Raw genomic sequence first — 15,839 nt, forward strand, 5'->3', positions numbered from 1 at the left:
AACACACACATTGCTCTATGACGCTCACAAGCTACACAAGAGCTGTTAGAAGGTAAGGGCTTAATCTAGGGCATCCCAGGACATAGTGGCTATAATACTGTAATAAGCTCACATAGCTGCTGTCACAAACTCCAAACTCCACCCAGTTGAAACTGACTAGTTGAATATTCATTTCCCACTGAGGAAACAATTTCTGTACTTACAGTATTTATCTAAATTCATTTTGATCTGTTTTTTTGATTCGGCGGACCTGATTGGTTTTATTATTATAAAAAAAATGCTGTCAATAAACTCATGAATGCAACTGTTTATGTCAAATTGTTCTACGTGTATCCCTGGTTTCCCTAAAAAGAAAACGGTTAAACACTTAACTGGGAGGATAAATATAAACACATAATATCACATGCAGATAAGTCAGATAAATGAAGGACCGAGTTTTGCTGGGGTCTCAGGACTGATAGGGTTAGTGAAATTGACCTCTAGGTTGAGCATCTGACTCTGGCTCAGTTCTCAGCACTGCCGCAGTTGTTGACATATTTTTCAACTTCAACAGACCTTTTATGGCATGAGCCATTCCAATCAATACACACTCTACAGCTCTCCAAATGCAGTGGATATTGTTGTCGTTTAGAGGACGCACTCGAAATACCCAGCTATGAAGTTTTACGAAACCAGACGGCTCTACCGTAGATTAAATGGGCTGAAGAAGAGAGCAAACAAACAATCATTACGGGAGATTTTGGTTCCATTTTCATCGCTTACAGTAGTATATTATAAAACATCCTGTTTACCCAGTTTCCTTTAAATAAATAATGTTACACAGTATATAACCACCAGCTGTAATGTAAAGGCTCCTGGTTGGTGTGAATACATTTGCCTGCTGCTGTTTTTGGAATTTGAAGCAAATCCCTTTTATCAGCTTATATGAGCCGTGACTTCCTCCGCTATTCCTCCCTCTCTCTTTTCATTTAAATAGCTCAGAAATCATCAAATCCCCTCAGCCGTAGACCATGTCTTCCAAAGTACATTTCATTTTCACACACATAAGCGGTGTATCAGACTATACTTGACACCCGACATGAAAGTGCTGAGGAAGCAAAACATTGTCTAATTACAATTTCAGAATTACATATTTTCAAGAGTTACCCATTTCCGCTGTTACTAACCCATACATTGTATCTTGAAAATATATATTCTTATAAACATAAGAAATAATTGTCATGTGACAACATGAAACAATATAAAACAATTCGGTCCCAGGTCATAGGTCAAGGTTCAGAGGACATGTGTACTGTACTGTACCTGCCAGGCGGAGGGATCCAGAGTTGTAGATGGCCTCGTCACGCAGCTCCCTCACATACACCATTACTCCGGAGACAGCGTCTGGCCACACTCCGTCTGACACGCGCACCTGAAACTCGTAGCTGCCCGGGGGAGCGTTCTCCTTAATGATCAGGAATCCCGTCCGCTTGTTCAGGAGGAAGTAACTGAGGAGGCATAAAAAAAAACACATCAGCAACATCAATTCTTCATATATCGCATGTAAAATGAGCAGCCTGTGGTGGATCTGTAGATAGATTTGGTGATACACCACTGTGAATGAGTACTGGGCTGACATAAAAGAGAAGACATGACTGAGAGACTTTGGGAACCAGAGAGAGGAGATTAAGACACAAAGATTCAAAACAGCAGAATTAAAGAAGGAATAGATAAAAGACAGCAGAAAGAGAGAGGATACAACAAGAGAAAAGAGGAAATTATGGGGGAGGAGAGAATAGAGAGGGAGGGAGGAGGGAGGAAGGGAGGAGATGATAGAGGAAAGAAGGGGAAGGGAAGGGGAGATTGTAAAAGAGAAAAGAGAAAAAGATAAGAGGATGCAACTCCTTGTGGTCCACAACTTCATACTTCTTTTGTAATTGAGCTCATTCAAGTTTAATTACACTGGGAATCAAAGTAAGATCCCAGGCACATCAAATAGCAAAGGAGACATTGAGATGAGCAGGTTTATCATCTTCAAATCCAACCGTGTTTTATATGAAGCGTCAAAATTAGTAAACTGGACTCCAACCATTTCCCTATTGAGTAATGCAGAAGTTTCTCTACTCGAGTGAAGATGAGAGATGCTAGATTAAATATTAACTCTGTATCGATTCAACAACATACTGTAGCTATGTGTGTTGAAAGAACCGATTCTCTGGGAGGAAAGCTACAGTCAATCTGAGTTCATGTATGTGAGTGCAGTGCAGGTGGCAGTGGTCGTCATCATGCTTCTGGATGTGAGGCCGTCAAGGTGTCACATGGTATGATATGTTCTGAACACCACTGTAGCTGCTGAGCCTTCACAGAGATCTCAAGGCAACCGTCTCAAAAACACCCTGTCACTAAAGGGTTGCTCTGCTCTGCTCGTCTCACACCTTCGTCGCAGGTGCAGGTCCACGACATCGATGACAGAGAGGCTGTCGGGAAACATCACTCTCAAGGTTTTATGGGGCGTTGAGAGAGGGGGACGGAGGGAGGGAGGGAAAGAGAGAAATACAGAGGAAGAGAGCTAGAGATGTCTTACTTGGGCACATGTCCCTCAAAGGCATAGGTCTTGTTGTCCCAATCATCAGGATCCGGGGCGTAGACCTTCCCCAGGACAGTGGTCGGCATCCTCCCTGTCGGCAAAGAACATTGATTTTCTCAAGGGTGTGTGTGTGTGTGTGTGTGTGTGTGTGTGTGTGTGTGTGTGTGTGTGTGTGTGTGTGTGTGTGTGTGTGTGTGTGTGTGCGTGCGTGCGTGCGTGCGTGCGTGCGTGTGTGTGCGTGTGCGTGTGTGTGTCATGAAGGGGTATCGTCAAAAAGAGCACTGTTCACATGGACCTTAAAGTATTCTGAAAACAGCAGGCTGCATCTGAATGCATGTAGAGAGAAAGGCCATCATAATCACCGCAAGGCAACAAGAAAAATGTGTCTGAAAGAAACTAGTCAACACATACGACCAGTAACTTTCCATTGCACTTCAACAAGAGGAACATGATGTATTGACTCATTTTGTGAAAGGAGAGAAATACACTTGGAATAGATAGTCAACCCCGAAGAGGAGAAAAGAGAATCAGCTATACCTAATTGCTCGCTCCTACAAAAGGCTCCAGAACAACAAGAGAGAAGCAAAACCTTCAAGCCTTGGAAAAGGTCAGACTGAGGGTCAGACGATTTGCTCCTCGTCCATATATTGCTTTGTGAATTTGTTCTCTCATTGCTGTGCTATTCATGAATACATGCATTATAGTGTATTGATGACGGCAGTGATCTCACCTCTGTGACTGTTGACAAAAATCTCCTTCTCTCCCGCCTGGTGAGCATGGTCATTCTCGTCTCCTATGGTGATGGTCAGAGTGTTGGTGACCGTCTTGGGCGGATGGCCGCTGTCACTCATGACGATCTGCAGGTGGAACTCTTTCTGCCTCTCCCGGTCGAAGGCCCTCAGGGCTGTGATGGTGGCCGTGCCGTTTCCGTTATCCTGCAGGTGGAAGTCGTTGCTGTGGTGTAGCTCTAAGGGAAGGCTGAAGTAGAATGGAGATCCGTTCTCCGCTGAGTCTCGGTCTATGGCCCGCAGCAGCGTGGAGGTCTGGTTGAGTCTGACCAGCTGGGGACCAGAGACGTTCTCCCACACCACTGGGGCGTACGCTGCCTCAAACTCCGGCCCGTTGTCGTTGACGTCCAGCAGTGTCAGCTGAATGACGGTGCTGCCCGTCAAGGGTGGAGAGCCGTGGTCAGTAGCCAGGATGACCAGGTGGTGCTGCGCTGCTGTCTCTCTGTCCAGAGCGCTGGTCACAGTGACTAGACCAGACTGGTCTACAGAGAACTGGCCCAGAATGTCTGACTCCTGGAGGATTCTGTAGGTGATCTCCTTGTTTTGGCCTGAGTCAGAGTCGCTGGCCGTCAGCCTGGCCACACTGCTGCCCACGGGCACGTCCTCGGGCAGGGGCGCCGGCGGCTGGGAGAGCGCGATGAAGATGGGTGCGTGGTCGTTACAGTCCTCTACCTCTATGACACAGTGGATGAAGCTTGAGAAGTCCAGGTCTTCGACCTTCAGGGTGAGGTTGAAGCGCTGCTCACTGGGCCTCTCGTAGTCCAGCCTCTTCTTCAGTCTCAGGGTGCCACGCTGCTCCTGCCGGTGGCTCACCATGGAGAACTTCTGCTCTGGGTCTCCTGCCACCACACTGAAGGTGAGCTGGGCGTTCTCTCCTGTGTCCCAGTCCTCAGCAGACATCTCCAGCACCACCGCGCTGGGCTCACTGCTCTCAGGAACCCTGGCCAGGCAGGACCTCTCTGTGAACCTGGGTGCGTGGTCGTTCACGTCTGTCACCCTGATGGTGGCGGTACCCGTGCCCGTCATGCCACCCCCGTCCCTGGCCTCCACCACCAGCAGGTAGGCCTCTGCCTGTTCCCGGTCCAGGCCACTCATTGCCACCGAGATGGTGCCCGTGGACGGGTTAATGCTGAACATGTCAGAGCCACTGCCACCTGTACCCGTATCACCCACAATCCTGTAGGAGAGCACGGCATTCTGGCCCACGGCCGAGTCGTCCAGGTCGGTGGCCGTCATCTCCATGACAGAGGTTCCGGGGACAGAGTTCTCCGGCACGTTGCCATGACAATCGGGGGCACAGGTGAAGATGGGTGCGTTGTCGTTGATGTCCCACACGTTGATGATGATGTCAGTGAATCCGGTCAGACCCTCGCCGCCCTCATCTGTGGCAAGGACCACAAACCTCCACACGGCCCGCTCCTCCCGGTTCAGAGTCCTCTGAGCGTAAATCTTCCCTGTCACCTCATCAATAATGAACTCGCTCTCGGCTCCCTGGCCATGGAGGGAGTACCGCAGGGCCTCCTGGTCAGCATCCTTATCTGGGTCAGTAGCAGTTACCTACAACATCAAAGGGAATGTGCTCGGTGAAGCTTTTTAATCTGCAGCACGCCAACTTTTTTTTAAAGGAGTTCAGCACTGTTTAATTATTGAAGCTTCCTGACTTGGTGTCATCCATCAGGTTGGTTGAAGTGTTAACTTCACACCTACCTGCTCTGCACAGTGATCAACTCTAGTTTATCGGCTACATGCACAACTTTCACTCTCCTGACCTCAGCCCCAATGAATCCCCAGGCAGAGCAACATGTTTAAATCTACCATGAGAATTGCAGAGCGTCAGGTACTGTAGGTGAAATGAAACCAATGAGCTGCTATGGAGCGGTGAGGGGAAAAAAGCTACTACCAGACGTCCCATCCGAAGAATCTTATAAAACAGGGATGTTGGAATGAAAAACAGCATGATGTCATCTCATGCAATTCAGTCATAAAGGCTTGGGTAATAGAGTGTCTGTAACCTCCTGGCGCACAATGACTCCCATTCTGAATGACAGAACTGTGTGACCTTGGAATTCTAAGGTTCTATTATTCTGAGAAAATTTGCTTGGAATAATTGTTATCTTGTTTTCTTGAATTGGGGTATGCAGTAGGTACAGAATATTTTACAAAACAAGGCTACGCCTGTAACTCGGTTTTGACAAAAATGCAGATCGAACGTTATAATTTCAAGCTCTTCAGATACTGATGGAAAAGCACTAAAATGATTACTGAGAAAAAATGTAAAATACACATTAAAACCTCAGTCTTTCACATTGACAGATAGATAGCGCTCTATAACACGGTTGAGTTGATGACAAAATACTCTCACGAGATTGATACTGTCAATCATACTATTCTCCCTCATTTTCTACTAATACACGTGTGATGACTTAAGAGATCATTTGTATCTGCAGTCATAATAATGTGACAAATAAAGTTACCGCATGACTCAATGAGCGTTTCAAACGTACCTGAAGCACGAACACAGGCGATCCATCCAGCTCTTCAGTCACAGAACCATAGTACTCGTTGACCGTGAACACCGGCGCCTCGTCGTTCTTGTTGACCACGTTGACCATCACATCCGCATAGTCCTCCCACTTCCCGTCCGACGCCAGCACCAGCAGCTTGTAGCCCTTGTTCTGCTCGTAGTCCAGAGGCTGAGCGATGAAGATGGTGCCCACCTCGGGTTCCACGTCAAAAACACCGCCAGTGTTGCCAGACGTGATCTGGTAGCGGAGCTTCGCATTGGCGCCTAAACAGAACAATGTGGTGACCGAGATATATGTAGTAAGCAGAGTGGGACACCATGAGCATCACATACACGTCATTTAACATATATAGGTAACATTTTCAGGAATCAAACTTTCGTTTTTCAAATGAAATCTGACTGAATCCAGGTATTAGGTCTGCTTAACATTTTAGGATTTTTTGTTTTGTTTTTTTGCTTCACAAAGCAATTGTACTAAGGTCTATTAGCTGATCAGCAAGTTCTATACGGAATCCAATTATTGAGAGGAGACTCTTTGGAATCTCAAACAGATTCAATAAATTACAACTCAGGAGAGGGAGAATGGAGGAATCTCCAAAGACACAAAAGATTCATAGCTTATTTGCAACATGAAAGTAAGGACGCCAGAACAGAGCAGAGGACTAATCCCTAATCCTGAGTATTTTGTTGTGTTGGCAGTGCTAATGAAACATTAGAATGACTTGTGAATAGATATGTTTTCATTTGAGCTTCCTCTCCCCCTTCAAAGTGCTGAGTTCAAATCCCAGTGGAGACCATGCCTGCACAGAGCGAGCAACGCAGTGCAAACAAACAAAATGAATAAACAAACACAAGAGAAATCCTATTCCCACTTGTACGTGTAAAAAAAAAAAAACTTCCCACTTTCCCTGGCTATAAGTTGTTATGCTGACAGGAGGAGAACAAAAAGAAACAATCTGCTTCCACTTCCGTGAACTCTTATCGGCACAGTAAAGGAGAAAGACCTCACTGTCTCTCTATCTCTCCCACTCTGTTCTCTCTCTTTCTCTGTGTTCCTAGTTCCCTAGCTTCCTGGGTGGTGATAATCTGCTCGGGGGGTGTCGGGACATCAGCATAGCTGGCCCCGCGTGTGTGCTTTATTACCCAAAGTGGCCCGGAGACTGTCCCCTCACGCGGGGCGCTGTGTGTTGAGATTGCAGAGATGGAGCTGGTGGCGCAGCCCGAGCCCATTCATCACAGAGAGGTGGTTGCCGCTCCACAGGCCTACCCGCTCTGACATGATAAATGTCTGATAATATGGAGCTATGCCCCCCCCCCCTTCTCCCCTCCTTTCCTATTCCCGTAGCGGACTGATAAAGAGCCCTCACCGCAATAGCTAGCTGCCGCAGCACCAAAGGAGATGATATGCTTCACAATGGATTTGTTGTAGCGGGTCGTGTGAGCTAGAGCCGGCTGAATGAGGGCGAGTCAGGTGAATAACAGGCAGTGTGTTAGTATAGGATGAGATGGATGGGAGAGGGGTACGGATGGTGCCTGTAGGATGAGAGTCATTATAGCGCTCGCTGCAGGAAAGAGAGAGAGAGAGTAGAGTTGCTGTGTGTGCTGCATGTGTGCAGTCCCTGGCCTGTGATTTGATGAGCCTATTGGGATGTTAAGGATGTCCTTTCTGAGCTATGGGGAAGCCATACGGAGACTTACGCAGTTTGTATGAAAAATGTACATTCTGATTTATATTCTGTATACACTGTATACACCTTGACAAGTAATATGACACAGCAACAATTCATAACATGAAATCGATGTGAAACATACTTTATAAAAACAGGGCATCTCAACCGTACTGTGTTTTCTTCAGGGTCATGACCTGAGCAGAGATGGAGAGCCCTCGTAACCTCTCACACGTTCACTGAGCCCAGGGAGAGTGAGAATGACAGGGAAGTGGCTTATTTTCTCCCTCTCCACCACGTACCTTCATCCTCGTCATTAGCGCTGACAGTTAGGATGGCAAAGCCCACGTCTGCATCCTCATCCACGTCGACTTCATACACCGTCTGAGCAAAGACAGGCTTGTTGTCGTTCACATCGCTGATGAAAACCCTCACGTACGCCGTGTCTGTAGGAAGGAGAGAGAGAGCACGGAGTGAGAGATTAAACGCCAGGCCCGCCCTTATTCTGTCAAACTGAACATATCCTCCCCCCCTCTTTCCCTCTCTCTTCTTTATCCCTCTACTTCTCCCTCCATCCTCCTATCTTCACCCTCTATTATTTCTCACATCTCTCCATCTTGCTCTCCCTCTCTCTCTCCGTCTGACTCTTTTCTTTCTGAAGCAATCCGTAGGCAGATGTGAAAAGAGCCCCTTGAGGGAAGGAGGGGGGGTGGCCAGTATAATATGCTCCCTTTCCCCATGCCAATATAATATGCTCCCTTTGATATGAGTATGAAAGGGAACATAATTTGCAATACACTCTTCAAGATAAGATCAATTATGTAAGCTGGTTGCAAAGATAGCTTGCAGTTTAACACAGAGATAATGCAGCCTAGCAGCGAAACAAGCCACAACCTCCAACCTTTTACACCTTTCTGAGTCTGTCAGAGGAGAGGAGAAGGAGGACATATCTGTTGGGCAGACACAGCCATCGTCAAATCGGTGTGTCTCCTCCTCTTCTGTGTTCCAGACACACACAGAGAGAAGCGTGGAAAGTACGCAGTGTCAATACCGTGACAGATTGCTCTTTCCCCGTCAACACTGCTATTGCATCAAGGTGGTGTTTACAACCCTTCTTCAATACTGCTGTCATCGATTACACCTTCGCCCTACTCCTGGGCTCCTCCAATTCCATTCAGTATACTCTTTAGTCGAGTGAGAGGGAGAGAGAGATTAGAAATTGAGAACGTGTGTGTGTGTCTGTGTGCTTGCATGTGCAAATGTGTTTTTCCCCTCCATGATTCCCACCACCATGTCAGTATGTTGTATAAGACAGGATGTAGGTGCCTGTTGCTGGGAGGGAGAGAGGAGGGATAGTGAGGGATGGAGGGTTGAGGGCCCTATAGAGACACATTCTACATGCTAAGCAACAGAGCAGTGTTCTGGAAGGAGTCTCCATCACTCTGAAGCCCCTGCTCTCCACTTCTCTTTATATCATCCTCATCTAATATTTATAGCACTGCAAAATCACACGGATCATCTTTTTTTACTCCCTGGCCTTTTTAATATTTAAGTGGTGTTTACGCTGTCAGAAATGTCATATAGGGCGAAGCCGACTGAGAGCATCTTTGAATCATCTATGATAATATGAATGAAAAATACATTCTCCATAAGACCCTGTCTGGTTGTTCATCAGCGGGTGAGAGTCCCCTCTGGGGATGGATGAGCCCATCTGGTGTAGAGAGAGGATCCCTCCCCACCAGAGAGACAAGCCGCAGCTCAAACTTAAATGACGTCTTGAGACTGCCATCCAAACCCCAGCCCTCCTACTGTTGTACCAAGGCCGGTCGGGCAAACGGGGGGGGGGGGGGCATTTTCAAATGTATTGAAATGTACTCAGACAATGCATACGTTGTGTTCCTATGTCGTCACAATTTGATAAGGCGTGCTACTGTGTGCATACCGCATGCACTGCTGTTCTCTCTCTCGTCCTCCACCATCCTCCAGCCCTGTGGAGCTGACGAGATGATCTGAGCTGGTCTCACCTGAGTTGGGCTGTCCATGTTTCCCGGGTCGGGCTGACTCCCAGCCGTCCACCGACTTGACCTCCAGCAGGTAGGAGCCTTTGGTCTCACGGTCAAACACGGCCTCTGTGTAGATGGAGCCCAGCTCAGGATCAATCCGGAAGTACTGGTAGTCCCCACTGCGGTCGTTCAGCAGGGAGAAGGAGATCTGAGACAGACAGACAGAGAGAGAGAGAGAGAGAGAGAGAGAGGGGAGGAGGAAGAAGTGAAGGGAGAGCAGGAGGCCAGGGTAGAAGAGAATGAAGGATGAGGTTAAAGAGAGTGGCATGGAGAAGGTGAAGGATATGAATGGAGTAAGAGTGGAAAGAGAGGAAAGGATGTCGGAGATACACGAGGGATGAGTAAGAATGGATGGACGAGAGAGAGAGACAAGGAAGACAGAGATGCAGAGTAAGGATTACCAAAGATAGGTGAGTGAGACAGGGGGAGAGAGGAATAATAGTTTTAGTCAAACAGCGGAGTCTCTAATAATAGTCTAACACCCCATGCATATGATTCATTTATCTCTCTATTGGGCTGGATGTGACCCCAACCACATGTGACTCTCTGACAATTTTTGTTGTATATCGTTAAAACAAAGCCACGTCGTTATAATTCGGTTTAAAGCAGGAGCCTGAAGTCTATTCACCAACAAAGAATGAACTTAATGTTAAGATTCAAACTGAATAAAAGCTTTGTCGACGAGCTATGAATGGCATTCAACAGCCGCAGGAAGTTATTCAGCTAAATTCATTGAGAGAGAGGACGGCGTGGGTCCGAAAATGAATACAGGGGAAGAGCAAAAATTAAAGGCTGAATTAAATGTAATGCTGTAATAAAAAGGTTGTCGGGGTCAAGTTATTTGTAAAAAAAAAAAAAAAAATCCAAAATTTAAACAGCTGTGAATGTTTCATATTCATGCCCACCAATGATACTCATTATCTAAATGTAGGCCTGCATGGCATCTATGATTCAGCCTGCCTCGGCGAGAGCAAGCAATTCAGCAGCCAAGGACACTGCCTGCAAAGAACCAAGTACATTTTATGTACCCCTGTGCCAATAGCCATGGTGTCCTCGTACTGGGAATTCAATTATGAGCAGACTACCCATACTGTTTGTGTGTGTGTGTGTGTGCGTGTGCGTGTGTGTGTGCGTGCGTGTGTGTGTGTGCGTGTATACATGATTGTGTGTCTATTGAGAGCAAGACAGAGATCAAGAAAGAGATACACATAAAAGCAGCAGGAAACGCAGACAATGCCGTGAGTGTGAGTGCGTGTGTATGCATGCGTGTGAGAACGTGTGCGCCCAAGCGTACCCTTCTGGTTTGCGCGTGTGCGAGCGTGCGCGCGCACGTGTGTGTCTCCTCAACACTTGCGTCCTTAATAATCTTTTACTGCAGTGGGCTAAATCAGGGTCACACAGAATGTTTATTGGTAGTCTTAAACAAATCTACTATGAAAAAGAAGTATACATCTCACATAGTGTACATGGCTCTGGAGACGCCTGTACCATGCCACATATAGAGTTGAAATGGATTCAACTTTGAGTTTGCATCCCAATGTGACATATCACAGACGACTGAAATATAACAAAGCCGTTGGACGTAGAAACAGCGGATTTCCGTCGGTGAAAGAAATATAACGTTTATTAATTATGAAATTATGAAAAATATGAATAACGTTTCACCCATGAGGCCACTAGGTCATTTAACTGCGGGGAAAAGGGGGGAGGTTCAGTATGTGTGACGTGCTGCATTGTGCGTTTTATACGCTGTGTTGCTCTTGGCTCAGGAGGCCGAATCGCAGTACAGATTTCATGGCCAGGCTACAGGAAGCAGACCCTTGTAAAGGAACACTATACTACAGAACTATAGACTAAAGATGGGTTTTTTCATTTTCTACCTTCGGTATATAAGACTCCAGGGTGAAATTAAAAGGGGAATTGCTACTGTGGGTTTACAGTTGAGTGGTTTCAACTCTTATCCAGTTACATACAGTAGTGGTGGGTTGTTCACATGGATTTAAAGTTAAAACTGTGGTCGACAACACTAGGCCTGGAGTACTACAAATACTCCAGCTTTTCAGAGAAATTGCTAACAACCAGGACCTGCATTCACAAAATGTCTCAGAGTGCCGATACAGGATTGTCGTTTGTATTTCCATTATTCCAAAGCGTTCCGTCACCTTTCCGTTGAGTCCCAGGTCCAGGTCGTTGGATGACACCTGCGTGACAAACGTCCCCACCGCCGCCCCCTCTGTGACCGACGCCTCGTAGATGGACGAGGTGAAGAAGGGAACATTGTCGTTCACGTCTAGCAAAGAAAAACACCAGCATTATCTGTCATCATTTGGCTCAGCATTTTCTCAGTGAAAAGGGTTTTATAAGGAGCAGAGTGTCTTTCACACAGCAGGCTGTAAAAACAGAGTGGCAGCAGACTCCATTCTGCGTCCCATAGTCTTTGTGGCTAAACATGTGTTGACAGAGATTAATGAGACCTTGGAAACTCCTGGAGGTGTATTGAACAATTTCAAAGACCTCTTTGTGACAGTCGAGAGCTCTCTCTCTGTTTTCCACCATTCAACCATTTCCACAGACAAATAATACAAAACAGCTTGTTAGAGTCGTTTGTCTATTTAACTCAATTACCTCTTTCTTAGATACTATAGAGAACTATACGGCTATGCATTCAGAGTTACCATGCACTTCAGTGTTTTACTTTATTCAGCAAATGTCTTAATCTATGAATTAAACATGGGCCTTAAATCCATTACAGCCCTTTCCTCCCCGTCCCCCTTCTTCCTTTCCAGTCCTCCCTGCCTCCGTAGTACTCGCTCCATCCTCTGGAGAAGACTGAAGGCTCACTTATTGAGACAGATAAGGGAGAGGAGAAGGAGAGGTGAAGGAGTGAGGAGAGTCTAGCCAGATTAATTATGTCTCTCTGGTTTAAGACTAACTCTCATGAATGATAGAGGGGGGAGATGGAGTCTGGTTAGAGGGAAGTGGGAGGGTAACGGGAGGGGGTCTCGAGCTGGGCTACGGTGGGAATGAGAGCTATTTTGCGACAGAGGGTCAGGGGTGGACTGAACTGCAGTAATAACTGCCGTGGTAATGGGAAATTAAGCTCGGATTGGACCGGTAGGCTGGAAATCAACTCGATTTTAATAAAGAGATTGAAGCCCAGCACATCATGCTTTCTGGGGTTAGTCTGGAGGAGAGAGAGAGTCTGGATGAGAGAGAGAAAGAGCGACAGAGCGTGAGAGAGAGAGAGAAATGGTTGTATACAGCCATTGTTGAGTCAAGACTGCTGGGATGGAAGTAAAAAGGATAGTTAAGTATTATGGGTTGTTATATGAGCAGGTTGCACTGCTCTGTCTTACCTGTGATATTAAGATAGACCGTAGTGAAGGCTGCCAGGGGGACTGCTGCCACATTCTGAGCCCGGACCCTCAGTATGAAGTTCCTGGTGGTCTCGTAGTCCAGCGGCTCAGCCACCAGGATGGAGGCAGAGCCGTCCTCACGGTTAGGGGTCAGATAGAAGCGTACAGGCATGTTGGTCTCCGGCACCATCCCATCCTCCAGGTTATAGGTCACTCTAGGGTCCCCCAGTGGAGAGGTGGCCTTGATAGTCTGGGGTACAGAGAGGAGACCGAGACAGGGGAAACTGAGGACACTAGCGGTCAATTCACACCTCTGTGACTGCCTGTACCCTCTACTCAGCTTTAGGCTTTAGGCGAGGACGCCTGCAAAACAAGCAGCTCTACAGATCAACTACAACCGACTGTGGCCCATTAAATCTTCAATATTTATCTTGCTTATCACTTAGAACTTCAAAGGAAACCTTCTCTCTCTCTCTCTCTCTCTCTCTCTCTCTCTCTCTCTCTCTCTCTCTCTCTCTCTCTCTCGATCACTCTAAGTGAAATATTAATCTGCATTTTTAATAGCCTTAATAGCTTATAAATGATACAGAGGAAATTCAGCAAATTCATTTTCAATGCTTTAGTTAAAAAAATAAAAGCAAATGCCTATGAATAATCCAGGGCTCGTGATTGCCAGAGCCTGGCTCGTAGAAGTAATGAAGCGGTTGGTTTAAAATAGAGGCGATGGAGGATGAGTCTGGACATGGGTAGGGAGAGGGGGAACAGAGGGAGGGGGGTGTTGCCTGGAGTAAGTTGCCATGAGGATGTAGGGCTATCCCAGGACACAGCAAGTGCCCGGAGAGAGGGAGGATGGGAGAGTAGGGATGGAGGTTGAGCCCTGAGGGAATTATCTACTCTCGTCTTTGCCGTAGACTATAATAGCTTGGTGTCCATACAGTACGTCATAATACGCATTACTGTGCATTACTGTGCATTACTGTGCATTACTGTGCATTACTGTGCATTACTGCAGAGACATGGTAAATGCAGCTAGTGTCATTCAGCGTTGTGGTGTTTGTACGGTACAGTATAGTAAGAGCCGTAAAGAAACAGCTTTAATGTTAGATCAAACAAGTCTACTCCATGATGCTTTTATTTGCTTTGAAGCCCTGGGAAAAATACTGGTTCACAGCTCAAAATACCTCTCTCAAGTTACCAGCCCCAATTCTGTAATATGTACCTATCCTACTGTGTGTCATCATGTCCTGACCTCCCCTTAACTCACCTTTCTCTAACCCCATGTACCTCAGAATACCTGTTTCAGGTTACATCTGCCATACTCATCCTAATTTGCCATACTCATCCTAATTCCATCGTGATTTATGTTCAACTCTGCCCTAAGATAACCTCTATGTCCCTCTACCTCCCCCAGGGCATATAACCCTATGTGTATGATAAAACACCACTTCATCTACTTCTCCCCACATCCCACCCACACAGTACCCCTGCATCCCAAATGGCACCCTATTCCCTATTTGGTGCATTACTTTTGACCAGAGCCCTGTAGTGCACCACATAGGGAACAGAATACCATTTGGGACGTAGCCTGTTTGTCCCGGTCCCATCCTTACCACAATGGGCGTGTCCCTGACGGTATTCTCTGGGATGACCACGTCATAGCTGTCCCTGTCCCACTGCGGAGGCTGGTTCTTCACGTTGGTGATGGTGACGGACAGCTCCACCGAACTGCTCCGGTTCCCCCCGTCCGTGGCAACTATCTCCCGGGTGATGTAGGTCCTCTGTAGTCATAGCAACAACATAGCTGTTACATGACACATGCTGACTGAAATAATAGCGGTTTAGACTGGGGTGAAGAGGCAGGACAGCTAGAGAAGTAATGAAACATAAGCCCTCTCTGTGATCGTGTAGATCAGATTACAGCGAGAGGTCAGGGAGTGTTACAGGGGCAGGGACACATGCTGGTTGTATTTGGCCCACGGGTGAACGTAAATGACCCTGTCTCATCACTGATGACTGACAGAATGCTACCCAACAGCGTTCTGCTGACAGAGGAACTCTGTAGTCATAGCAACAGCTTCCCAAGGAGGACTCATAATAACACCTCCTCATGTTAACACATTTACAGACTACCCAGCGAAGAAGAAAGAAGAAAACGTCTTAAAAAGCTCTCAAACATTAGCTTGTTAGATATGTGCTGGCTTTATAAAGACTATTTCAAAGAACTATTAAACTTCCTCGATACTCTCGCTGAAGCTGGAATTATTCTCCGTAACGAGTCCTCACCTCAACCAATGAAACCTGGAGATGGACGACTTAACGTACAGCTGAGATGGGTTATGTGGTTGTGTTAGGGGTTAGGGTCGTGTTCCTGACCTGTGAGATGGGCTGGTTGACGTAGACCCATCCGGTTAGGGGGTTTACCCTCAGGTACTCTGGGTGTTCTTTAGACATGGAGTAGGTGACGGCGGCATTGGTGCTGTAGTCATCGTCGTGGGCCGCCACACGCAGGAAACTAGTGCCAATCATTGTGTCCTCCCGAAGGAAGTCTGCGGTGAAGACAGCACGTCATATTCAATTGGTTGAAAAAATGATGAGCATTAGCTCTGCTGATTAAACTATGTCTTGGCGAGAACAACACAGATGTGATGTTGTCAACAAACCAATAACAAGGTAGACATGACATGATCTGCAAATACTACTGGATCAGTAGTAGGACTAGATTATGTGCGTGCGTGTGTGTGTGCGTGTGTGTGTGTGTGTGTGTGTGTGTGTGTGTGTGTGTGTGTGTGTGCGTGCGTGCGGGTGTGTGTGTGTGTATTCGTGCGTGCGTGCGTGCGGGTGTGTCGGTGGGTGTGTGTGTGTGCGTGTGTGTGTG

At 46.8% G+C, this 15,839-nt stretch overlaps 1 protein-coding gene across 1 annotated transcript in view; it reads right to left on the reverse strand.

Annotated features, from left to right (window-relative positions):
* Positions 1 to 15,839, reverse strand: part of LOC115167465 (neural-cadherin) — a 205,951-nt gene that overhangs the window by 68,747 nt on the left and 121,365 nt on the right. Inside the window, exons 11-20 of the mRNA XM_029721890.1 lie at positions 15,338 to 15,510; positions 14,575 to 14,742; positions 12,965 to 13,214; positions 11,771 to 11,898; positions 9,570 to 9,756; positions 7,848 to 7,991; positions 5,859 to 6,142; positions 3,297 to 4,911; positions 2,564 to 2,657; positions 1,303 to 1,487 (exon numbers count right to left, since the gene is read on the reverse strand). Coding sequence (XP_029577750.1) covers positions 1,303 to 1,487; positions 2,564 to 2,657; positions 3,297 to 4,911; positions 5,859 to 6,142; positions 7,848 to 7,991; positions 9,570 to 9,756; positions 11,771 to 11,898; positions 12,965 to 13,214; positions 14,575 to 14,742; positions 15,338 to 15,510 — 3,228 coding nt within the window. The remainder of the gene's footprint in view (positions 1 to 1,302; positions 1,488 to 2,563; positions 2,658 to 3,296; positions 4,912 to 5,858; positions 6,143 to 7,847; positions 7,992 to 9,569; positions 9,757 to 11,770; positions 11,899 to 12,964; positions 13,215 to 14,574; positions 14,743 to 15,337; positions 15,511 to 15,839) is intronic.

The sequence above is a fragment of the Salmo trutta genome, chromosome 29 (assembly GCF_901001165.1).
Source record: "Salmo trutta chromosome 29, fSalTru1.1, whole genome shotgun sequence".
NCBI lineage: Eukaryota > Metazoa > Chordata > Actinopteri > Salmoniformes > Salmonidae > Salmo > Salmo trutta.